Genomic DNA, 26,419 nt, shown 5'->3' with positions numbered 1-26,419 from the left:
ACATTATCAAGTTAAAATAACTTATTTTACTTTAGAATATTTAAAATTCTTGTTTCGACTTCTGATCTGATAATGAATTTTATTAAACATCACAATGAATTCTGCTAAAAACATTTAGTGTGAACCAGAAATTTAAAATAAACATTTTAATTAATAAAGCAAGAGTCTGGTCAATGTAATGCGTTTCCATATGATGATACAAAAACATGCAGCTAAGCATTCTGGGAAATAGTTCCCACTCCTGTCTTTGTCTTCTTTCAGTTTTTTTAAGGTGTTAAGTTAAAAACTCAAGTTTATTCAACTCTTGACAAACACTGTAAAATGTTAGCACAACTTACACAAGTTTATCTTTCGCAAACTCAACTGGCTAAATGTATTTGTCTCACACAGTAGAAGACAGTAGACACAACTAAATGGGGCTCAAATGTTTTACAGTGTGTGGATCAGACGATGAAAAAGAGCAATCAGATGTTTCACATGTATCACTTTCCTGGTCGAATTTGTCTGGGAAATTCACTCACCGGTTAACCAGATAAAAAACCTCCGCTGTGCTGCGTTTGGCATGTGAAAGCTCTTGGGTATGGTGAGAAAATCTTTGTTGATCTCTGGCAAACAGCGGCGCTTAAACAATGTGTCATGTCGACAGGCTTTTCCCCCCTTGGGACACGGTGGCAGGAGAGGGTAAATTTGTTAACTACAGCACAACTGGTATATAATTAAGTTGTGCACTGTAGGCGAAAGTCATACATGCTCCAGGAGCAGGCTGCTGCAAAACAAATTACCATCATTTCCAAGGTCCAATACATGATAAAAAGTTGCTTGTGTCTTAATAATATGTCATTTGTCAATAGAAAATGGAAAAGCCTTTCAGAAGTGTGTACAAACTGGCAGTGTGTAATCATGTTGTCTTTGTGCTTGTCAACTGGCATTTAGAAATCCATGCCCCATGCTAAAATACTGACCTTTACCACTTCCCCCCGGGTGCTTGCTCTCTCTCTCTCTCTCTCTCTCTCTCTCTCTCTCTCTCTCTCTCTCCCTCCTCCAAGTTATTGGAGTCGTTTCTCAACTGTGAAGTCAAAGTCTTGTTGTGAGCCCCGTGTCCTGACCTCCATTTACTTCCCAGTGAAGACTCACTTGGCTCCAGTGGTTAAGAGGTCCAATTAAAGAGTGCTGTTTGTGTTTGATTTTAATTTCTGCAGCACAGCGCCGGAGCACCACCTCTGCTGTTGTACCACCATCACCCTGCGGCACATGCCGGTCCTCCCAGTTATCATTACTGTTGGTGATTAAAAGTGAAGGAAAGTGTGTAAGAAAAGGGTGAATAAACCCTGCACCCAACATGACCTCTGACATAGCAGAATTGGCTTAAAGGTGATTTATTATGCTTCCCTGAACAGGTTAGGATGGGTCAATGGCCTATACAAAACCTGCTCAAAATCATTCTTAAATCAGTTCTGCCTATTCTGAGCTCCTTTAAGAATGAGCTCCTTTAGGGCCTCTTGTCTCTTTAAATCCAAATAATACGTCCCCCAACTTGTTCACAAGCTAAGTCATGTCACTGAACGACGAAGCGTACCGTTGGCTCGTTTAGGTACGCACTGAAGAAATACTTCTGGGTTATGTTTAAAATGTACCTCAATAAAGTGTAGCATATTTATTTATGTTAATTAAAATACTCATTGTGAGAGGCCAAAGCAATGTTTCAAGAATAATAATTGCCTTTATTTAATCCATAAATTATAATTGTGTATTGGACCCATGGGACTGTAAGCTACTGTCAATATGCCTTCTGATGGACTCATCATCGTCAAAAGTACCCTTTATTTTTATAAAAATCGCATTTTTTATGACATTAACTAAAAGTGTTGGCTGACTGTCGGCTATTCAACGTGTTGATGTGAAACACTAATTTATTACATTTGATTGTTGTTCACCGGCACATACAAATACTTGATTTTTTTTTCATTATTGGTCCAGCAAAATGTGTTTTAACCATTTTTATCTTTATTTCTTTTTATTCTCTTGAAATCATGCGCTATTTTTTTATAATTACAATAACATACGAAATGTAAAAAGAAATTTAAAAAAATACCTTCTCTTGAAGTATTGCTACTAGCAAATGCTCAAATTAGCTGGTGGTACGAATCGTGCTTTGACAAGTCACAAGCGAAACACTTGAACTCAGAACTAGAACTCAGCTTGGGTTGCTAGGTAACGGGCTGGAATTCTCTGGGGTTGCTAGGTAACGGGCTGGAATTCCCTGGGGTTGCTAGGTAACGGGCTGGGCAGTGCCTGCTGATTTGTGATGTTACATTCAGAAGGTTTTAGAAGCAGGTCTTTTTCCAGACACTAAAAAACATAGTTTTTTTTTAAGTGCTTGTTCTGTTTTTAGAAGCAGTAGAAACCCAAATGGAAGTACAAAAACAGGCAAAATGTGAATCTTGTGAAATGCGCCTCCTTTAAACTGAGCTTTCTGGGGGCAGTTGCCACTACTGATACACAAAAAGCAGCAAATGGGGTGAAATTGTAACTCAAGTGAGAGTGACAGGGGCTGAGATGAGGGAGGGGGGCAGGACCCGCTATAAATGATTCCCACTCCTGCTATTGCCCCAGGATTCTACATCATCAAGCTTAACTAATGTGCAATTAAGCTGCAGACTGGAAGAAAATCACCTTGTAAAAACATTTGTCAAGTGAACTGTTTCTCTGTTCTGGGCGGCTAATTAGCAAGGGAAAGGGAAGAGAAGGGTTTGTTTGCGTGTGTATTTACATATACATGAAGAAAATAAATATCTGCACTGTTAGGGGAGAGCATTACCAAATCCCCGTCATATGTCTCTATTAGACAACACTGACATGCAGTCCCTATCATTAAGCAATAATAGTTTACTTTACAGCTCATGAACTACAGTATCAACAAATTAAGCCGTCTGATGGCGTTGGGTGCCAAGTAAAGTACGGAGGGTGGAGGGAGAATGCAAGACTTTATTGTGTCTGTCACATTTCGCGACATTGCAACCACTCTCGGAGTAATGAAGACCACTTCTAAAGTCATTTAAAAGTCAAATCATGGGTGTCTGTGAATTTCAATGATATATATTAGAAAGGAGCATGCCAGGGGCTCGAGAGGCGGGTGAGAGCCGAGGTAGGGCAGCGGGTGTCAGGAGTCAGGAGGTTGCTCTCCTCTCTGAAGACACAGAGGTGATAGATGGAGCTACAAGGCTGGAACAGCTCCAGGGAGAAGAGTGCAAATGCAGGACAGCGAGGTGTTTTTAGCAGGAGCCGACATGCTTTTTAATGTGTTTGTGTAACAAACGTGCAGCCGCGAGTGTTGTGTGCGCTGTCGTCCGGCAGGTCGACGAGGCCGAGGCCGTGGAAGTGCAGGTGGAGGACTCCCGAGTGTGGGTTCCTGCCGAGGAGCCCGTCGTTAACCCGGACTTCCTGCTCGACTCCAAGATCTGGGAGATTTGCCAGCAGATGCCCATCCACTGGATCCATCCCTCCCCCATGACTGGTGAGAGCAGGGGGCATATCTGCCTCTAAACGCAGACTATTAAGACTGTAGCTGCAGGGCTTCCCCACAGGCCATGCGGAGGTCCGTGGAGGAGGCATGATTTACCAACTGCATGAGCAGCTTGTTCAAGCTGCTCTTTGTGTGTCAGGAGAGTGTAGAGACTGAAGGACTGTGGTGGAGGGAGAAATCAGAGGAAAAACACCACTGGACTTGAAATTTGAGTCAAATGGAGGCGCTTCTGTGCAGGAATTTTAAAGCAACACCTCAAACACACTGCTTCCTGTTGAACACTGGAAAACGTAAAAAATAAGATTATGTGTTTATTTATTTACCGTAACAATGGCTGCGTTTCCTGGGGTCCACATCTTAAAAATAAAACATTACAAAAATAGTTACACACTCAACATACCATTAGGAACATAACATTTAATATGAGATCAACCTGTGAAATTCAAAACATAGATTTGCGATATTGACATAAAACTAAAAGCTGGAATCATAAGTTAACATTTAGGTTTTTTGGCGTTTAGTGAAAGTTTGTTTGCTCAGCCAGTGACGGGCTGGATTACAGGTTTACCTCATTAAAAAAAAACAATGTGAAAACATTAATCTAGATCTTTGCAGAGATGAACTGGCAGAGTTTCAGCTCCTGCAGTTGATTTAATATCTAAAAACATTTAGATTCTGCAGTCAGCATGAAGCAGCAGATAGACGCGGCTTCACCAGCAGCTCCACAAAACAGAGACTTTAACCGCTGTGCAGATTTCTGTTTTGATAAACACTCAGAAAATAAATAATGATTTAAAAGACATGAATATTCACCTGATGATGAGACATTTGTCTTTGAGTCTTTCTAATTTAGGGCTGCAGGGAGTGTGAAGCAGCGTGTTTACCAACAGGTTTGGTGCATTAACTTCAGAGCTGATGTGAATATTTATCTGACTCTTGAAAACAGATTAAATATTTTACAAAGAAAATTTTATTTTCATTGTTTTCAGCCTGAGACACGGCAGTCTCTTTAAAACGTTTTCACTTAAGCTTATTTAAATTTGGAGCATTAAAACCTCAGACTTCAGCGTATTTTATTTATTAGGATGTTTTGTTGCAGACTGAACATCTTTACCAAAGCATGATGCTGCCACCACCATGTTTGGCAGTGTGGCTTTCAAAAGAGATGCATTTATGCTTTTATCAAGCAGCAGTGGAAAAACATTTAAGCCATTGGAAGAAAGACAATTCTGGCTTTAATATCAATAGAACTGGGAAAAAATGTTTTTTATTTTTTTTAATACTCATCCATACTGATGAGTATTAAAAAAATACTCATCAAAATGCACTTGATTTTTTTTTTTATTTAGAGAAAAAGCATCTGAATACAAACACACTTTTAAATCTTTAAAACCATCTAGTTTCACAATTCTGCTCTATCCTAATGAAGTAATAAAGTTTTCTGTTTTAATGTAACAAAATGCACAGATTGTTTTATTTTTATTTAAACTGCACTGCAGAAATGCTCAATCTTATCAAGTACTTTTGGTCCAGTTTCCACTGCAAGTGTCTTTGTACACTTGTACAAAGACGCTTGCAAGTAAATTTTCGGCATCATAGAGGAGATTATTTTGAGTTAATAATTCCTTAATGTTGATGAAAAAGTTCTAGTTCACTGGTAGATTATTTCACTTGTAACAAAACATTTTTCCATGCTGTAAGTTAAATTACACCGGTCAACAGCCTAAATGTTTCTGGGGGTTTTCAACTGTTTCAGGGTCATTTTGATGAGCTGAATCCAAAAATCACGTTGGTTTTACTCAGTCAGGTCAGATTTCTGAACTACGGAGCAACATGAGCACCAAAATGCACGACTTGTTCCCATATCTGGATCGGTTTCCTGACAATCTGGATCAATGAGAGATGAAGACGTAATGTTTAATTTACCCTTATCAGTGTTTATTATTCACATAAATCCAGGTTGGTAATATTTAAATACACTCTGTTAGAAAACAATTTTTTTCTCCTAAAACCGTTTTTGGATGAGAACTGATAATGTCACAAAAATGTAATCAATTCAGTCAGAAGATCTGATTTCTCTTAATCAAATTAGAATAAAACCCCGACCTGATTTTAAAAGATTATTTTATTTTTGGATTCAGCAGTGCAAAATAGTCCTAATTCAGTTGAAAAAACAAACAACTGCCAATGCAACTCGTATTTTTCATCGATATTAAAGAATTATTAACTTTAACACAAGCTCCTGTATATAAGTTAGTTTTGTCTTATTTCTAGTCAGGTATTTGGCCGATGAACTAAAATGCTTGGTAAGATTTTGTGTTTTTGCAGTGTAAAACCACCTCCAGCGTGTTTCTGTCTGGTTATGGTGAGACTGGGATTCCTTCCAACATGCTGTAAAACGTGATGTTTCACAAATTAAAATTCATGTTAGTACAACAAGAACAGCATTGTTTAACCGAACAAGGAAAAAAAAGAGTCTAGGTTGAATCTGAGCACATTTCACTTGTTAATTACAAAAAGCCACAGGGAGAACAGGGTGAAATTTTAATCTTCCTCGTTTCCTTTTCAAACAGCAGAAATTCACGGCGCTTGTCTCCTTCCCTCCTGCAGACGGCGAGGCTCAGGATGTGGACACGCCCGACGCAGAGGTCACAGGTCAGCGTTTCGCCCGGGACGTCCTGGACCACGCTCCAGTGAACGATTACGTAAGTGGAGGCCGAGCTCTTCCTCTTCCTCTCTGCCAGAGACCACACCACGAGATACAGTGAGCTGCTTCAATCAGGCCGCTCTGCCTCCACTCTTTCTGCATATAAATTGCTCACTAATTGATGTTAAAACTGACTTTGTGCACCAGAGGGCACAGCAATTGCTCTATATATCTGTTTAAGCAAGGCTAGTTCATTGAAGACTCCCTTAATGTCTCTCCATTAATTGAGAGGAATATCCAGCCTTTCAAAGGCAGCAACTTGTGCCTTGCAGCCCGTTGGAGCTTTGGCTCCCCCTCCTCAGTCAGCGGACATCTCTGCACAAAGCAGCAATCCCAAGGTCACTCGCTGCTGCACAGATAAGTTGCACTTATTAATAAAGCTTTGATTATAAAAGCACATAAAACGCATGCAGAGGCCAAGTGTTGGGGTTTTGCATCCAGACCTCTCAATGCAGCGTGATTAATTATCGCCGGCTCTGAGGGACAATCACGCCGCGCCGTAAATTACAAACTGCAGTTCACACGCTTTTCCCTCAAGGGAATTCAAGCATTTTCAAGCATTTTCAAGGTAAGTTTTGAAACTCCAGAAACTTTGGAGATGAAAACAAAAAAAAAAACAGTTTCAGTTCACAATATAATTTATTAACTTTAGTAATAGTCTTGTAAACTAAAATAAAACAAAACTTTATGTTTGAAAGATCTCTCTTACACTCTGATTTAACCTCAGAGAGAGAAACACGTCTTACTCGGTGTATGAAAATGTCTGGTTTCAGCTGTACATTATATTTAAGATTTTAATCAAATTAGGCAAATTTTGCTGGACGATAAATTGCCCTAGAAGTTATTGTGATGAACGATAATATTGTTGTTTTGGGATCATTTTCAAGAAATGGCACCATAATGCACAAACACATTTTCTCAAAGATCAATAAACTTTAAATTCTATTGAACATTTAACACTGGAAGACATTTAAAACAACAACAGAAACAATGAATAAAGACGATTCTACTCTTTTACAAACTATCCATGTCTGCGCTGCCACTCAGGAAATTAAATGAAACCTGGAAATGCAGGTAGTATTAATTTAGTGCAGTGCGCCACAGCGAAGGGAAGAATAACGTAGAGAAAACAACTCAAAACCACTTTTTTCTTGCTCTCTGTCGGCTATGCTACACCAGACCCGTTGCCATAGCAACTGACGACGACACTTTGTGTCAGGATTCAACACTCAAACATTTCCCACAAACAGATCAGAACATTCAGTCCATTACAGTTTTATATTTTTAGGCTTCATGTTTATGTTGAATTTATTGATAAGTGATCACTGTGGTAGATTAGCTACTGTTGTTATTAGCTAAGCTAACACAGCGGTGGTTTACTAGCTAATTTAAATTCCTGGATTTTTTAAATTTTTTAACTGAACCAAAACTCACCAGATTCTGCAGCACATCTCCAGGTTACGTTTGTCAAAGTCAAGCTAGCATAACCGAACCCCTTCCCTCTCCCTCACAATTTTTTAGTTAAAGCTTTTCCTGACCGTGTTATCTAGATGTTGTATTGTTGACAATTAGTAGCAAAGCACTGCATCACTTTTTTCTTTTATATATCAGGTGTACATTTAAGATTTAGCACATTATATTGATAGCTTAACGGCTAAAAGCAATGCTAGTCATCGTTAGCTAGCAGCTTTTAGCCCTCCAGCAGGAAGATGGGGGCGGGATCTTACGTGCATGTCGTCACGCTGCAAGGAGTCCATACTGAAATCAAGGACTTAGCAGACCTTGAAAACACCTTATTGAAATTCCAGTATTTTCAAGGACTTCAAGCACCGTGATTTAAGATGCAGGTGACACACAGGCTATACAGCTTTGTGCTCAGCGCTTCAGTTGCCACTTCAGGTAACTTCAAGGATAATGAGTCACGCTCGCTCTCCTCCTCACAGCGATGAGAAACGTAGAAACGAGACGTCGTCCCGCAGCGTTGACATTTATCAGACCCGTCCCAGAAACACCTCGGCTTCTGTCTTCTCCCCGACTGTCCGTGCAATTAAAACAGACCAGGGGATGAAAAACTCTGCGCTCCTTTTGAAATGTTCTGCCGCTATCAGCCGAGCAATGTGCACCATTGCAATCCATTCCAGTCGCTGTTTGTGGGTCTGCTGATAACAAAGGCCTTTGTGGCCGAGCGGAGGGCAGGCAGCAGTCTGTAATTGGGAGTCTGAGCTTTAGCTCATGTCGGTGGGATGCCACATGTGTGAGCCGCATTTATTTTTATTTATTATTCTTCCTCCTGCGCTCATGTAGATGTGCACACACACACACACACACACACACACACTGGTTCCTTTCTTCTGACACACATAAAAAACATTCGCTCAGCTCATCTGCATTTCACAGACCTGGGATCCGGTGCCACTCCGGCCCGCAGCGCGCGCTCACAAAGCGGGATAATCGGCTGAGTCCTTGTGGCTGAGCCTGACAGATATATGCTGCTGAACTTTGCCACGGCTGCCCTGTTGGAGCGCAGGTTGCCTCCAAGCTGGCCCTGAACATCTCAGACTAAATAACTGCCTCCCCTGACAGGCCTGTGGAGAGATGGCACCGCTGTGCTTGACCCAAATAGCAAAATAGAGCTTTTGATATGAAGTAACCGGATGTTTTAAGGGAGCCCTATAATGAAAAATTGACTTTTTTCACATTTTTCTACTTCCATTTGGGTTTCTCCTGCTTCTAAAAATAGCCAAAGCACTTAAAAAAACACACACCTGTTTTTTGGCAGTAAATTAATCTTTTTAAGACAAAAATGAGCCGTTTCAAAAACCTCCAGAATGTTAAGTCAATGCGCTGTTGCCTAGCAACCCAAGTGGAGCTCCAGCATGTTTGGTCAGCTGGTTTTACTGCTACATGTGCTTTACAGTGGGTGCTAGAAAAGGCATGTGTTTTATTGATAACTTACCACTCAGAAACCACTTGCTGCTTTCTGGTTGGTTGTGCAGCAGGCTCCACTTCTGCTTTTCAAAGACGTACATTTGAATGCACATCTGCTTGCAGCTATTTTTACGAGTGAGTGTAAACGTTTTAATGGAGGGCGTGGCCAACAGCAGCTCATTTGGATTTAAAGTGACAGAGCCCTGAAACAGCTCATTCTGGGAGAAGATATGCAGAACTGAGCAGAATAAAATCTCATTATCTGAGAATGATTTTGTGCAAAAAATGTAGTGAACATAATTTTTTGTAAGTCCCACATCCTACTCTGTTAAAGGAAGCATAATAGGTCACCTTTAATATGTAAAGACAGTTGCTGTGTATTTGTAGCATTGCAGGCTTCCAAAGGTATGCAGTGATGTTTTGGTGTTACCTGGCTGGTCACACGGCTGCAGTGGCTGATTTTATGGAGTAAAAAACAAATATTAGCAAGTAATATTAATTACTAATGAGTTGCACCTGATTTTTATTTATAAAAAATGTTTGAAAACTGTGGATCTTTCCACTTCACATTCATGCTCTACTTTGTGTCTATCAAATAAAAACCTAACAAACTGATGTTTTTGTGGAAAATGTATCAAAATATGGAGTCATAAGTGCTTCCGTAAGGTTTCAGTGCAATGCATACCAGAGGTAAAAAGCTGCAGGAATGTAAAGACAGCAAAGAAATCTTCTCTGAACCTAAAGCTCCTTATCACTCCCAGTGTACAGAAAAACATGACTGCGCTATTGAATTACAGTACATCGGTTTTCACTGTCATCCCTCCTCACTGTAACGCACAGAGATGGAAATCTGAGGCCAGGTCTCACAGCAACACGTTTCAGATGTTGCTCCTTCCCTCCTGCCTGAAGTGAAAGAAACGCAGGGCAGGGAACGAAGCGTTATCGCTGCCGTTTTGATCACAGAATGAATGTGATGAGATTTAATAACACAACCAGGGATGTGCTTCATGAAGAGCGGCGGTCAGGGTGTGTGAAATAATACCAACAAGTGTGGAGATTAGAGGAGTCATGCTTTGATTCGTTACATCTTATTGAATGACTGACACAGTTTTCTACACTGCCGACTCATTCACATCCAGTGTCTCATATTATGCATGGAGGCGCGTGTGTGTGTGTGTGTGTGTGTGTGAGGACGGGTGTGATGAAATCAGAGGCAGCGAGGGGGTAATGGCTTTTACTCTTCATTAATGCGGCTTGTTTGTGAGTGACTGTCTCAGATTTCCCAAGGTGAACTATTCTTATCACCTCAGCTTCCCACGAGAGACGGCAACTCAGAGCGAAGGCGATTAATATGGAGGCTGCGTTTTAAAGGATAGCTCTGATTAATTCTCTTTAAGCTACAATGCTGCCCATTGGCTGTTTGTGTTGATAAACGTCATTTGAATAAAATATTTCCTTCATTTCTTCTGAGCCGGAGCGCCAGACTTGGTTACATCCCAGTTCGGGCTGCGAGAAGCAGATAAGATTATCGTCGGTCCATTGACAGCCTTCGTGTTGTTTCCATAACAGATTGTTGCCTGGAAGCTGATGACCTGAAACCCGACTGGAACAATAAATCATTAAAAGCCTACCTGAGCCTGTCATAGTCATAAATCAAACGCAGCTATGCTCGATGTTTATCTGTTTCTGTGTGTTTTAAATATGTCTGGCGAGTGTGTGCAGCGCGGCTCGCCTTATCAGCGCTCCAATCAGACGCATGACAGACTTCCTCACTGCTCCGGCTTTTAGCAGGAGCTGCAGAGATTCACAGAACTGCTCACAGCGTCTCCACTTTTTAAAGCATCAATACGTATTAGTGGGATTTTATGTGGCAGACCATCAAAACGGAGTGAAGGAAACGTTTTTACGCTGCAAAAACACAAAATCTTAAAGTACTTTTGGTTTAGTTTCTGGTGCAAATACATCAGACATAAGACAAAATTAACTTAAAGTAACTTTCAGCAAGGAATAGCAGCTTAATTCTTTAACATTGGACAAAAAGTACTAGTTAAAGCTGAAGTAATCTGCCAGTGGAACAAAACATCTTTCCCTCAATATAAAACATAATTTGGAAAACTTGTATTTTTTCCCGTATTATGAGTTTTCAGGGATGCAACGACATGGACATATGTTGATATTTTAATACTACTGCTATGGCCGATAATCGATATTTACCGGTATTATACAGCTCTGGAAAACATTGAGAGACCACCTAAAATAATCAGTTTCTCTGATCCACTCAGTCAGAAACAACCAATCAGAGCCAGGAGGCGGGTCTTAGCGCTGTCAATCACTCTCACTTGCTCTTAAGCTTCAACTGGTACAACATAGCCTGCTATGAATGCTAATGCTAGTTAAACAGTTTTCCTGTAACGATGGATTGTTTTTCCACCATTCGCACATTGAGCAGCGTACACCAGATTGATTGACAGCGCTAAGACCCGCCTCCTGGCTCTGACTGGTTGTTTTTGACCGGGAGCGGAGCATTTTTATCTGGTTCATAACATACCACATGTTTCAGCTTTCAAGCTGATTTGATTGAGCCATTTGAATGTTTTTTTCATGTTAAACTTTTTTATTTCAACACAAACTGTTTGGTTTTAGCAAAACGCCTCATGAAAACCAGAAACCAGGACACACTGGTCTGCTAACGAAGCTGTTTCTAATGTTTCGATCGCTGCTGGAGTGTTTTCACTCCACCACTTCACAATTATGCCCCACTTTGTGCTGATCTACCACTTAAAACCCCAATAAAAAGTATTGACCTTCAGGGTTGTAATGTGACAAAAACTGGGAAATAAAAACAATTGCAAGGCGCTGTAGCAAGCGGAGACATAAACAAAAACAAAGAGGGATTTACTGCTGTGTGACTTGCAGAGTGGAGTGGAGAAATCCCTTTATTTCTGAGGTGGACGGGTCCGTTTCCCTCAGGGTTAAGCGTTTCCCACACATTTTCTGGATGTGTTTTGTTCTGCATGGTTGCGTGTAGCTGAGTCATTGCGTGTGTCCGGGTTGAGGCCAAATCTCCGGATCCGAGGAGATTAACCAGCGCCGGATTGTCTCTGAGGATTCATTTACTAAAAGAGATTGAAATGTGGTCAAATGAATACCGAGGGCATTTTGCTACCTCGACCCGCATGTTGCCAGTTAAGTGGCACTTCTCCGAACCCCCATCCGGAGGATCCTGATCGGAGGCATGGCACTCAGCCCAAAGAGTCAATGAGGGCATGAACCAAGCAGCACAATGGAAAAATCCAAGGGCCATTAATTCTACCCAATTTACCTTTCGTTTGGGTTTCATTTGGCCCCTCTATAAATTCAGAGGCAGCCAGCAAGAGCAAATGAAAGAATCCTTCTTAGGCGATCATTACTCTGCTAATTGCTTTAGGAATGTGCCATGCACTTAAAGTCAAGGTCACGGGGAGGGCAGCAAGAAGTGAGGATCTCTAATTTGAATGCTCTGCTGGAGGAGGGGCGGCCATTTTAGAGCCGTCTGCGCTCCATCCGAGGGAGTTAAGAGGTCAAAGATGAAATAAATAGTGCAATTATGTTAGGAACTTGCAACTAAGAGTCCCTTTGACAGGAAACAGCGCTGGTTGGGAGGTTATGAAGGGTGGCTTCGCTGTGCCGCTGCCAGTCGCTTTGCCTCAGTTATAATAGAAAAGGTCAAAGGCATTGTCGTACTGAAGCTTCTCTCAAACCTGGGCTCTCCTGATCTCTTCGTCTCGGCCGTCAGACGCGACACAACTCTGCATTTTCACACACATTAGCTCCGATCTTTTGACTCTTGTTTGGCTTTTGCGTACATTTTCCTGACCCAGAACCAAAAGCCACCTCATCAATTCCCATCAGTCACTCCTCCTCCTCCTCCTCTTCCTCCTGCCCTTGCCTCTGGAGGACTGGCGTTTGTCATGTGTGTGTGATGGCGGCCCTGCTGTGTCCTCTGCAGAGGGAGGTCGGTATCGAGCTGGATAACCGTCTGGACGAGCGCGGCTACTGCTGCCAGTACTGCCGCCGCGGCTACCGCTTCTGCCGCCGCTACTTCGAGCCCCTGGGCGGCTTCAACCCGTGGCCGTACTACTACCAAGGAGGCCGGGTCATCTGCCAGGTCGTGATGCCGTGTGACTGGTGGGTCGCTCGCATGCTGGGGAGGATCTGAAGCTGAATGTTAACTGTTTCTGGATCTGAGAAATATTCCAGACCTCATTTGTGGAAAAAGAGCATTTCGTATTCATTGATTATATTCTCAAAGGCATCATTAACTGCCTCATGTTGTATACTAGCGAATGAAATCAATGTAGGTCCTTCTTCTTTTTTAAAGCTTTCACTTTTACTTTATGTTCTATTAAATCTGTTTGCACATGTACAGTGCTTTAAAGGGGCAGTATTATGTGCTTTCCAGGCATAAAACAGCATAATGCAGTAAAAATTTTACTGTAGGTCATTATAAAAATGTTGTATTCAAATATCACTTAAAAGAAATGTTACTTCCTGATTTAACACCTTGAAGTTGGGCCTCTGTCTCTTTAAGAACCATTTAACAACGTTTTTACCAGCATTGAACTGAGGAGTAACTCCTTTAACGACCTCAGCAGATGTGCAGTTTCACCAGATGTTTGCTAATTGCTGCTGGCTAGTCTGAAGGAGCTGCTCTGTGCGGCAGAAGCTTGGAAACTGCAGCTCTGAGTAGGAGCTGCGTCTCGAAGTCGGGGCTAGGTCCAACCAGGCGTTTTGTACAACTGAATGGTTGCCATGGAGATTAATCTGTTTTTGATGAAGGAATGACATTATAACATGATGTGAGGCTTAAAAAAAGGTTGATTTTACGTGATACTGCACCTTTAAATACACATGCAAACTTTTCTGATTGTTGCTATAATAAAGATTTAACCAAACTCTTATATCCACCACAGCATGTCATAATCAGACACTTTCAGGTTGTATCATGTAAATGAGTAGCTTGGATTTTTTGAGCCGTGCTCACTAACAGTTTCCTTACATTTAGTGAACAGGTGTTGTGTTGCCGTGAAAACTAAATAAATCTTGATGCTTTATTACTGTAAGTGATTCTGCGGCTGCTGATTTTGTGCCAGTCGATGTATTTCCTGAGTTTTTATCTTCTTATTTGTTATTGTTAGCTAAAGTTGTAAGGATGCAGATTCATAATATAAACTACACACACTCAGAATTACAGTTGTTCACAATTTATTCATTTTAGTCATTGAAAGTTAAATCTGTTTAATGTTTTTGTAATTCAGGTGCTTTTTAAAAAACTTGATTAAAAACTATGGTAACCATGTCGAAAGTGTTGGTTGGGTTTGTTTGCTTCTCTTGGACACTCTTTAAATTTTTAAATTTGACTCCAACTTTGTTCCAGAATTCAATTAAAAATCTTCCTTTTGGAAAAAAAAGTGTTTTTTATGCCACCATGTTCTCTGTTGTTGTTTTTACTGACAAATAAATGACTCCTAAAGGTCAAAGTGGTTATTATTTATTCTGCATGTCTAAAATGGTAGAACATTTATCAAGCAACAGTTTTGGGAAAATTTTAATAAAAAAAAAACTGTAAGAATTTATGCAAATCAATAATATATAAAGCAAATTTTACAAATTTCGTGATGAATCTGTTTTGGTTCTCAGCTTCTCACTTTCTAATATGAGGAGGAGGAAATTTCAGATTTTACAATGCTGCACATAAAAACATCATCTTTTTATTTCTAATAAGTCCTCAAAGCTAATGCAAAAGAAACAAACTGTTTTTGCATAAAATAATTGTAAATTTTGTTTTACTGACAGAAAATTTCCAAACAGACCTAGCTAGCTAGCGTCCTAGCTTACTGAGTCACCCATCCATCTACCTAGCCAGCTAGAACAGCTAGCTAGGTAAATAGCTAGTTTCTACCTAGCTAGCTTCTTCACTCGCGAATAAGCTGGTGAAGTAGCTAGCTAGCGAATAAGCTAGTGAAGCTAGCTAGCGAACTACCTGGCTAGCTGGACGGATGCCTGAGTTTTAGCTGATGTTATCAATGCTATATTTGCATTAGCTGATTACACTTTAACTAAAAACTGTTTCTAGTTATAATTTTTTGTTTTGTTGCCATTTTCTCAGTTTATCGATGTCCACTATGCTGTTACTATGCTAACATAGTTGTAGCCCAGCTGTAAGCCCAGTAGCCCATAGCTGTATACTGCTAACCGCAAATGTCAGCAGCTTAAAACACCAGTTGAATCTTTTCATACAATGCTACATTAGCATTAGCTGACTTTATTTCACAAGAAGCAAATGTTTGGTTTTGCCACTGTTTTCTATATCAGTAATGTCTGTATTGCTATTTAAAAATTATTTTACCCCTATTTAAGAGCTAATTTTAGCAATTTAAAACAAACTTAAAAGTTTCATAGCTATCTGTGGAACATAATTTTATTTATATATTTGTATTAATTATCTACATTTTCACAAGAGACTGTTATTTTTCTCACAGTTTTCTCATCTAAGCAATGTCCTCTTACTGCACCAATGTTATGCTATGTTTCTGCTATTTTTAACAAATAAACAAAGTAACAACATTCACTGGATGCAACAATCTGCTGACTTTTAGTTCGCTCAGATAATTCCCAAAAGCGATTCATCGTCTTTTGTTGCACAACTAAAATCCTGACAGGAAATCTCTCTGCAGTGAGGGTTTAGGCTGGTGACGCACAATGACAAAATTACAAACTTAACAGTGTTTTCCAGAAGTGAAAATGTTACGTTCCACTAATTTAGCTGTGAATCCTATGAAAAGGAACATTTACTGTTTATTATTATTGCATTTACATTGCAATAATATCTCAACCACTGGTAAGGGAACTGCTGCTGATGTAAAAACTGTAGACAGTTTTTAGTGAATCTACACTAAAAACAATGAAGATGAACTTCTTTTAAAGCGTGTCTAAAATCAGAGTTATGGTTTTCTGCTCCATTCAGAAGCTGTGAAAGGCCACTCTTCATCCGAACACTGAACTCAACGCTGCTTTACTTCAGAGGCACGTCGTTCACGTATTTTCATTTTCAAAAAAATTATCAAAGATCAGCAGCGAAATCCAGAAATAAAACTGTAAAGCTTAAACAGTTTTGATTTTGATTTATTGCTTTCCGCATATCTGAAAAGAATTCCTGTATTTTTTATCCAATAACATGCATTCATTTTCATATATTGAATTTCTCCAGTCTGGTACTTCTTAACGTTGCTTTCTGAATAAAAAAGAAGAAATGATCACCTCTCTCAGAGTTTCTACTAAAACATTTAGAAGCCGAACTCATGACAGTGATGTTTTATAAGGTTGCATGAGATTGCAGAGGTATTCCCAGTAACGTTTTCGGCTTATATCTCTGTCTCTTTCCCCGCTTACATAACCTGCAGATAAAAGTTTTTTGCAAAACCAACGACAGCCCTCCAAGGGCAAAACAAGAAAGTGTGAAAGAATCAACAGGAAGAGAAGCATGCTCCAAAAACAAGACACGCAACAACAAAAAATGGTGAAGAAAAAACATTGAAAGGCATTCTTGGTGTAAAAATTACACTTATTTCTAAAACCGATATCAGGGGAAAAGTTGCAAGATGTTTAAAATGGCAAAAGAAACCAAACAATGACGACTTTATGTTGCAAAGTGACTTTTTTTTGTTTTGTTTTTGGCGTCAAGCTAAACTTTGCTTGTGTAATTAAAGTCGCAGGAGTCTCTGCTGTCTTTGTGTTGTACTTACTGATCTGTCCTCCTTTGTTTCCACTGCTGCAGTCTGCAAAAAAAAACAACATAAAATGCCTAAAATAGTGCTCGTGTTTCCTGCTTTGCTGAGACGGTTCTAATCTGTAACAATGCATGTCGCCGTGCTGAGCTTGAAAAACCCTCATCTGTAAATAACAGATAAGCAGGAGAGATATGCATTTGTAATTGATGTTCTGTCATCACAATAACAAGGTGCGCGAACGCCCGGGAGAATCAAAGCTACAAGAGGGGAACAGTGGAAATGAAAAGTCGAGTTGTGACGATTTGCTGTTTGAAGTCTTCTCTGTGCTGTTTTCCAATTAAAATTTCATTGTATGAATAATCTCACTGGTTGTATTGTGTGAAATGTTATAATTTCCTTGAAAGACTCTTGATACCCAGGGGTGTTTGTGTGAGAATTGATAGTCTGGGTTTGGATCCATAGAAGAGTCAAATCCGTCTCTCCTCTCCATTAATCCCTTTCCTCATTAGCTTGGTGAGATAAAACAGATATATATGCACTTCTTTGTTTCTTTTTTTTACAACTTCTGTGCATCTGATGACTAATAATTCATCTTTTTACGAGGATATAAAAGCATCCCTCTCGCCTACGATGTAAATATGCCTGTTGACTCACGTGGGTTTGATATGATAATAATGTCAATGAAATCAAAAATAATTGGCAGTGACGTTGCTTTTGGTGGAGGAGAAAGTTATCGCAAACATCATGTAAATGTATGCAAATGATTTGTGAGTATGCTCATAGTTCAGATGGTAACCAGATTGTTATTTTTAACTCAATAATGTCAATAGCCCAGAGCAACATGTCAAGTAAAAAAAAAGCTGCTGTGGGTTAACAAATTCAGTAATTGCAAACATATTTCAAAACGCTGACAAGTGAACTGCAAAGCCCCCGAGGCGTTTCTGAAAAGTTGATAAAATCAGAGTTAAGAGAATACGTTCCTCACTATTTTCCCCGTTTATCACATCAAAGATACTTTATTTACTCACATTGACGGGGAAAAGTGCAACTAAATGCTATTTTTATAGGTTTCTGTTGGTTGTCGATCAGGCAGTGACGGTTTTTCAAACTCTTTCTGTGAAGATGAGAGCGGGTCCGATTGGGACGGTTCCCCCAACCGGAGAGGCTGGTCCAGAACCCGCAGCCGACCACCAAGGCCAAACTTTACAGACGATTAAAAAGATTCAGCTGCTGATGGAGCGGAAGGAGAAAGATCCTTTACCGTGGACTGGGACGGCGCGTCAGGGCCGCCGTAGGAAAACAGATGAGGAGTAAATTTAAGTCAAAAAGCATTTTAGATCTCAGAAGTTTTCTACATAAAAACGGGAAAATCCTGAGTTTGAAAGGCCGAAAAAAAAATCAGACATTTTCAGCTTAATCTCAGAAACAACATTTCTGAGCTCCAAAAGTCTAAAATGTGTGATTAAAAAACTCAGAACTTTTAGATTCATCTCAAAAGCTTGGAAATGTCAAAGTTTGGAAAGCAAATATTTTCTAGAAAAAAACCTTGGAGCTGTCCGAGTTTGAAAAGTCAAAAAATTGATAGAAAAGCTCAAGACATTTTGAGATCTCAGAAATTTTCTGGAAGAGATTTGGACATTCCAGAGTTTGAAAAGTTGAAAATCTTTTACTTTTGTAACTCAGAAATTTCCAAGTTAGGAGAAAAGTCAATTTTGAAATTTTGAAATTTTTAGCTTAATTTCAGAAATTTTGCAACATTTCTGAGTTTCAAAAGTCTAATTTTTTGATTGCTGAGTTTTTTTTCAAGCTAATTTTTGATTTTGGAGCTCAGAAATGTTCTTGCTTTGACATTTTCTAGAATCAATCTTAGAATTTCTGAGTTTTGAAGAGAAATATTCTCCTTTTTAATCTGCAATTGGCATAATGCGCCGTTGCACACATCTGTGTGCCTCAGAACTGTGATTTTTGGTACATTCACTCCATTTGGATGATTTTTTGTGAAATTCACACACATCTAAATTACACTGCCTCAGTTCAACCAACTTTTAACTGCCCTGATCCACACGTTTTTGTTTTCTACTAATTTTTCAGAAGACATCCCTCCAAGGTAAAAGCTGATGGAGAAACGTTTGCGTCTAGCAGTTTTTACCCTTAGAGTTGCTCAATAATTCAGGCAGAAATTTGGAATCTGACCCAGTTTCTGTAAAAGCTGCTGCAACTTGATAAATAATTCTCCAATGGCTCATTAAGCATCATCCACTATAAATAAATAAAAAAAGTCAACAAGATACAAAATCTGAGGTGGCTGAACTGACATGCAACAAACATAACAAGAACAAACACTTAAAGCTCATTTCTGAAAAAAAAAAAAAAAATCTGTCTGAAATTCAAACATCTTGTTTTCACTGAAGCTTTTTTATATCTCAAAATGGAAGTTGGTGTGCATTCTGGCGCCGTACAAAGTGCCTGAACACTGTCAGCATCAGACATGAGGCGCGCTCTGTGACAGCGAACTCCTCCCTCACAGATGAAAATTAAAGAATGTGTCATTTCTAATAAAGTCCTGCTCTGTTTTCCTCATGCATTTCGTATAGGAACACCCCCTGCAGCACTTGTTTATCGCTGTTTTGATGAGGGAGGGGAAAAGAGTGACTGCTCAGCAGGATAAACACAAATACCAAGCATTTACCAGGTTATCACAGTTCAAAGGATCCCTCCCCTCCCTCTTCTCTGTACCTGGCCAGAGGATTGGACACTTTCACTGAAGCTTTCCACTGAACTAACGCTTTTTGTTATTTATCAGGAATGCAGGAAAGACTTCACTTCCAGCTGCTTATTTTCATTTCAAATAATCCCTCGTTTGTTTGGATGTGCGAGTTGCTAGTGAAAACCCGAATGTATGAGGAGTATCTGTATTTAGATTAGTGACCTGAAGGAACGGCTTTCTCCGGTCCGACACGTGTATCACTACTGCCATCTTGTGGACGGGAAGTTAAACTGCTCTAAGATATATAAAAAAAGAAGGATGTATTTCTCTATTTTTACTGCTCTGTCTTCCTATTTTTACTACCTTTAAATTAAATTTTTCCTCGTTTCTGTGAGACAAGCCTAAATTCCTCTGAATAACCTAAACCAAGTTAACTCAGAGAGCCTTTCTCTGCAGTCAGTCTGGTGACCTGATGGTTAAATAAGCTCTCCGTGTGCCGTTCCTGCTTCAGGCTGGAGGCACAATAATGTCAGTCGTCATCCTTCAGCCGCTCCCACTGTGAGAGGCAGCATGGCACAGCAGTAAACACTCGCGCTGTGTCAGTGGCTGCAGGCGACACAGAAATAGTCCTCCTCTTCCAGGACCTGGCTCTCCTGCTCCATCTTCAGGGTCTCTGACTCACAGACACAGCGGCTGCTGGTTGCCTTTCATTGTTGCAGTAATCCTCCAGAACAAAAGGGGGGAATTGAGACAATGAGCCAAATCAATGCCTCGTCTGTGGAAATACTTAGGAAGATGTTTGCTGGACTAACGAGGGTTTTATTGAAACTGACTAAACTCAAAACTCTCTATGATCATATCTAATGGTGAGCAGGTTACACTAGAAACCAAATATAATGCTTCAGTTGTTGACTGTGAGAGTACTATTGCTTTGTATGTTTTGTGTTTTTACGATGTAAAGCAATTTGTTGCTGAAATGTGTCAAGTTTCCATTAACAGTAAGATTGCGCAAATTGAAATCATATAAATCAAATGAGTAAATCTGCAGTTTTTTTTTTTCTTTTTACATATTTGTTAAAATTGTCACCATCTCATGACAATATGGCTGCGTTCACTGCAGGCTTTAATGCTCAACTCCGACTTTTTTGTGAAATCTGAATGTAGTTCACATTTCCAAATATATGGGATCTCCAGTGTGAACCGCAAACAAATATGTGTCCCGCATGCGCAGTAGAGGGCGCAGTAACGTGTTTTGCCAACAGCCATAAAAAAGAAGAAGGAAAAAGAAAAAGAAGCGCTCACTGTATGCGGAAGTAAACATGGATGCTAATGGTGGAGCACAGCTTATGATTTTAAAGTTGTTATCCAACCACAGCACATTAACAACTTAATCCTCAGCAAAATCCGCTATAGTTGTTGTTTTTCTCCCCGCTTGCGCGTGTCAGGACGCATAATAGTGACGTTTGTCGAGTATCAATGACGTCCAGGTTCCATGAATGCGACCGGGTCACGTTCAAACAAATCAGAGGTACCGGGGTTAGAACCACATTTAGGAGCTGTGGATTCAACACGTTTGAATTATTTTTTTTATAAACGATATGCTGTGAGAGCTGTGATGGAGTAAGAAGCACATTGTCCGAAAACAAACATCCTCCCGCTACTTCTTGTCGTCTTCTTCGTCGTTTTCGCCAGTTGGTCACGTGACTCATACTGACGTAATTTTTTTTTTTTTTTCCAAATTGGATTGTTTCCTTTTAGTGAATTTATTTTTGTAATTTCAGTTTTCGCAATGTTATGGTTCATGGAAATTGGCTCTGAGCCTTCTGTAAGCATTTAATCGAGTTCAACATAAAGACATTTTGAGGGAAAAAAAAAAAATCATGTTTCAAATGTGTGTGTTCTATTTGTTTTATTTGTCTATTCTTAGACTAAACCTCTTAAAGGGAAATCAGCCACAATAGACCCAGGCAGGTCAGAACCTGAGACGGGAAAGCCAAAACAGCCATGGACACTTTCACACACATAAACACATTAACATGCTGCAAAAGAATCCGTGTAACCTTTTCTTTCACCAAACAGAGACTTAGCACACGCACACACACACCGTCTCATTTCACTATGCAAGCTGTGCTGACAGACGCGGCTGTCTTCAGCTGCGGGCATGTCACATGCTAATGTATTCAACCACCCACAGCAACTGGAGAAGCAGCAGTGCTCTTAAGTACAGTCCAATCAGTCTCCGGACTGCTAATGGCTCCAATCCAGTTTCCTACAGCAGCTTTTACTTTCTCTTTTAAATGCCATGCGATCAAATGTCCCCCGAAGCTGCAGCGGCCCGACAGCACCACTGAGTTTTCACGGCAGAAACGGTTTCATTATGTCGACAGTGGAAACCGATGGACTAGCTAACCGCTATTTGTTGTATCCGAGGTTAAAGCTGCAGTAACTTTTATAAACAGCGGGTTTTTGTTTGTTACATATTATTGAAAATGTCACCGTGTCGTTACACTTTGTTATGAGACGTGTGAAAACTGAGCTACTACTGCTGCTGTCTTAGGAAATGCGCCGCTCCCGTTCAAAACCAGCCAATCAGAGCCAGGAAGCCAGTCTTTTCTCTGTCAAACCCACGTAATCACCGCTAAATGAGCTAATGGGGGAGAAACAACTTACCCTCGTTTCTCCTCGAGAAAACCGTTTATCTGCCGTCATGCTAACTAGCTTTAGCATTCACAACATGCTGTACTAGCCGCTGCCCACATGAGATTTTGATTGATAATGTCAAGACCCGGCCCTTGCCTCTGATTGGTTGTTTCTGGTTAGCGCTGAGAAGTAGAGGAGCTCCATTTTTTTCAGATCGTCATATATGACAGTAGCTGCATTTCTATTGCAAATTTTCACAAAACGTCAATATTTTGCTATTTAAAAAAAATAAAATAAAACTATTGATAAGACCGAAAAGCCATAACATGAAAATTACACGTTTTTTTATGCGAACATTTTCATTAAGCAAATTTATTTTCAATATGTCAAATTGTGCAATTATGCATTTGTTGGAAATGCAGCTAGTTTCGTATATAAATAGAAAATATAGTTTTTATTAAAGTTACATCCTGTTTCAGTGACATTCTCTTGCAGAAAATAAAACAGCAGCAAATAATGTAGAGAGGAGATTTTCTTTTTAATTAGCATATTGACTTTTTCTTAGAAATCTAGTCTAAGTTCAGCATAAAAGGAGGCCATTGACAACCCAAGACAACAGAAGCAACAAAACAAAATGCAGTGGACATACCTCAACAATTCACAGACCACAGTGCTTTAGGAAAAAATAAAAAGACAGGATATAAGAATACATATGAAGATAATCCTAACAGAAAGTCAGATTTTAATGCAAATATAACCCAGTGTATTTGTTGATTGTCAAAACATTTTTGTGCCAGCATGTTTTACATTCAGAGTGCCTGCAGGATGTGGACCTCTTTGGCTCTGGTGAGTTTGTAAAGCAGACTATGGAGGTCAGGTAGTCCGAGTTTCCCTCGCTCGGCGGCTCGGCCCGACCCGGAAAAAACAGCCCATTGGGCCGCGACGCGACTCGGGATCAATATGGCTTCATCCCCAACAGAAACAAGGGAGTTCTTAACCAAACAGGACAGAAAAACAATAAGAAGGCACAAACTTCCTCTGACCAGAGACACAAAAAAAGGGGAGAAATAAGTCGGGTTTTATTGTTCCTAACAAATGTAGAAACTTTAGATTCTAAGCAGAAAATCAGTATTGACTGATACACTTGATACTCTGTGTAATATAAAATCCAATAGTTCTGAAAGCACAGCCTCGACTGTTGGAAAAAGGAGAGAGGTATATCCGCTGAAAAGAGGGAACAAAAAGCTCATTCAGTAAATGTTTAACAGATATTCACAGCAGCAGAATAATGATGCCGCGCTGAGCATTTAAGACCAGAAATTTAAAAAAAAAACTAAACAAAGCTGATTATATCGAAAGCTATACAAAAAGAAAAAAAAAAGCCAGTTAGGCTTCCTGTATCTTCGTTTTCATCTTCCCTCAGGTTTACACGTAAAAATAAAACGAATGTGCCTTTTCTTTACAGAATTTAGGAATTAATAAAATAAATAAATTTGTTGTGGCCTTAAAATTGAATCTCAATTGCATATTATACGTCTACATACAGTATATATATTTATTTATAAATTCATATATATATTGTTTTACATAAACAGGACTTAAACCGTGGAGCATCAGAGGGAGAAATGGAAATAAATCACTTTTATTCTGCTTTTCTTGCTGTGCCCTCCGGTCTGCAGCTCCACACAGAAAAATGCCCTTTTTCATGTTAACAGTGTTTTAATTCAGGGCTGACAGAGAGTAGATGCACACCTACTCTGTCTGTTTCAAAATAAATGAATATCAACTTCCTTGTCTTTAAAATAAACAGTAATTCTTTCTGCAAACATCTCATAAGGCACTCTCTACTTAAACTGCTTCAGGCGTCCCTTCTTGTTGCACCGTTTGGCATTCAGTCCTGGTTTTTGGTTTGTTGTCCTCTGACAGCGTTAGTCCGATGAGATGCAAACGTTAGAAAATAAAAACAAAAACTTGACTGGCACATTTTTCATCGTAGACATTGATCCCACGTTTGGATTTTTTTTTTATCTACACGGAATAATCCTTGTTGTGAAAGCTAACTTCTTAAAAAAGAACAAAACGCTAATCGCTCCCTAGATTTTTTTGAAATTAGGCACATGGTCACATAACATGTGAGTAAACAATAAATCCTGAGGCTGAACTGACTGACTTTTAAGAGCAACATGCTGCAAGTTCACTCACTTCTGATGTTGGAATCAGACCGTTGTGGTTGGAAAAGGAAAATATCGAGTCTGTGGTCAAAATAATTTCGATTTCTTTGTGTGTTTTGAAAGAGTTCTGCGGCCCTAAGCCTCTGCAGGCTCACTTTTTATCTGGATAAAGTTTGCAGGCAGCTGGACGGAGAGCGGCAGCTCCTGCAGGGTTTTGACCCCCGGCTCCGGCTGCAGAGACATTTCCCCGCGCACCTCCAGCTCCTCCACCGGGGTCAAGCCCTCGCCGGGGCTGCTGCTCTGGGAGTAACGTCCGTTCATTAAAGGTTCGCTCGCCGGCGCCTGGGCTTGGCTTTGACTGGTATCGATGATCACAGTCCTGTACTGCAGCTCCGCCTCGCCGGCCTCCATCTCCTCCTTGTCGAATGTGTGCGCCGCCAGCGACGGGTCGCCGTTCACCATCGACTGGAAGTAGCTGGAGTCCAGCATCTCCTCCTTGACCTGCAGCGCCGACAGATCGCTGGACTTCAGCACCGTGGCGATGACGGTGCCCGGCTGCTGCGCCACCATGGCGTGCCCGCCGCTGGTGTTGATGGTGACGAGGCGGGGCAGGCCGTTGAGACCCGAGCCGGCGGAGCTGATGACTCCCGGAGGGGAGGAGCAGGAGGAGACCGAGGAGGAGGAAATGGTGGAAGAGCCCAGATTGGTGACCAGGAGCTGCTGCGGGAGGCCGTCCTGGAGGCCGCCGGCACCGCCGGCGAGAGACGCCGTCTGGATGGTGAGCACGTCTTTGCCCCCCGCGGCGGCGGAGGGAACAGTGTGGAGGATGACCCGAGGAGGCGAGGAGTGGCTGGAGTCGCCGTTAGCCAGAACGGTGAGGGGAACCGACTGGAGGGCGCCGGAGGAGGTCAGAACCATCGGTAACGACACGGGGCTGCTGATGGTCCTGAGGAGACAAAATGATTAAAACTCAGTTTTTATCTGGGTTTTTCCCTCTACAGCCATGAAAAATATCAGGACAACCTTTAAAATCTGACAGCAAAGGATGCAGCTAAAAAAATACCTGACTAATCAATACAGTGAAAAGTTTATCTGTTCTTTAGTTTTTAGATTATTCAATTCACAACCGGATAGTAAATTTGACTGAAGCTGTGCCCCTGAAATAAGACATTTTAAATCATCTTTCATCTACTTACTCTGAGCCTTTTATCCACTTTTAAAATTAAAATAAAAAGCCTGATGAATAACCAAGATGAATATTCAGCCTATATCTTTGGAAACATGGATATTTATATTTATTTTTATTAAACCCTACTGAGAAATACAGCCAGTGTATCACAGGAAGTCCTGTCCTCATCACTACTGTAACGAATAAGAATAATATAAATTATTCTGTTCTCAGTTTCCCAACTGCTGAGCTTTTCCAGCCTGCAAATTATCACAGGAAAGATGAAGCATTCATGATGCAGGCAGTGGAGTCCAAACAAACCAACACAAAACGAACTGAACGTTAAAACCACAGAGAGAGAAAGCAAAGCCGCTTGAAACAGAAATGACAAAACTACGATTAACTGAGTTAAAAAATTAAAACAAGTGAACTGAGCAGGAGTTTTTATTTGGAATAAATTTTAATTGGTTCGTCCAAAGTTCACTTCTTCCACTGTGGTTTAAACAATTTAAAAATAAATAAACAAAACAACAAATAAAATTAATTATAAATTCTCTGAAAGCTAAACTGTCCTTCAAAATAAAGGTTTAGTTGCGACCAAAACACCAGACTGAAGACTTTTATCATCCTGTTTTGGTAGAAAAACGATAAATGATGCCAATGGAAATGACTGAGCTTGTTTTAATTCATCCAGTGATTAACTGATTTATTGATTATTGACCCGGGCCTGTGTGTCCGGTCAGTGCGCGGCTCTCCTACCTGACGGCGTGCGCCGCGTCCTGAACGCCGTGCGCCTGGTTCTCCTG

At 40.4% G+C, this 26,419-nt stretch overlaps 2 protein-coding genes across 2 annotated transcripts; one reads left to right on the top strand and one right to left on the bottom strand.

Moving 5' to 3' along the window:
* The first annotated feature begins 2,856 nt into the window (after positions 1-2,856).
* Positions 2,857-13,526, top strand: LOC106942472 (tenomodulin-like). The gene is made up of 3 exons (XM_015025753.1): positions 2,857-3,514; positions 6,134-6,228; positions 13,147-13,526. The coding sequence occupies exons 1-3, from the start codon at positions 3,298-3,300 to the stop codon at positions 13,354-13,356; spliced, it is 522 nt and encodes a 173-aa protein (XP_014881239.1). The 5' UTR covers positions 2,857-3,297; the 3' UTR covers positions 13,357-13,526.
* Positions 13,527-22,788: 9,262 nt separating this feature from the next.
* Positions 22,789-26,413, bottom strand: LOC106942474 (uncharacterized). The gene is made up of 2 exons (XM_015025754.1): positions 26,373-26,413; positions 22,789-25,391 (listed from the first exon to the last, which is right to left on the bottom strand). Exon 2 carries the CDS (start codon positions 25,361-25,363, stop codon positions 24,581-24,583), a length of 783 nt encoding a protein of 260 aa, XP_014881240.1. The 5' UTR covers positions 25,364-25,391; positions 26,373-26,413; the 3' UTR covers positions 22,789-24,580.
* Positions 26,414-26,419: the final 6 nt, after the last annotated feature.

The sequence above is a fragment of the Poecilia latipinna genome, unplaced genomic scaffold (assembly GCF_001443285.1).
Source record: "Poecilia latipinna isolate Pla-1442-1.1 unplaced genomic scaffold, P_latipinna-1.0 Scaffold4305, whole genome shotgun sequence".
Taxonomy (NCBI): Eukaryota; Metazoa; Chordata; class Actinopteri; order Cyprinodontiformes; family Poeciliidae; genus Poecilia; species Poecilia latipinna.
This window is presented reverse-complemented; position numbering and strand designations above follow the sequence as displayed.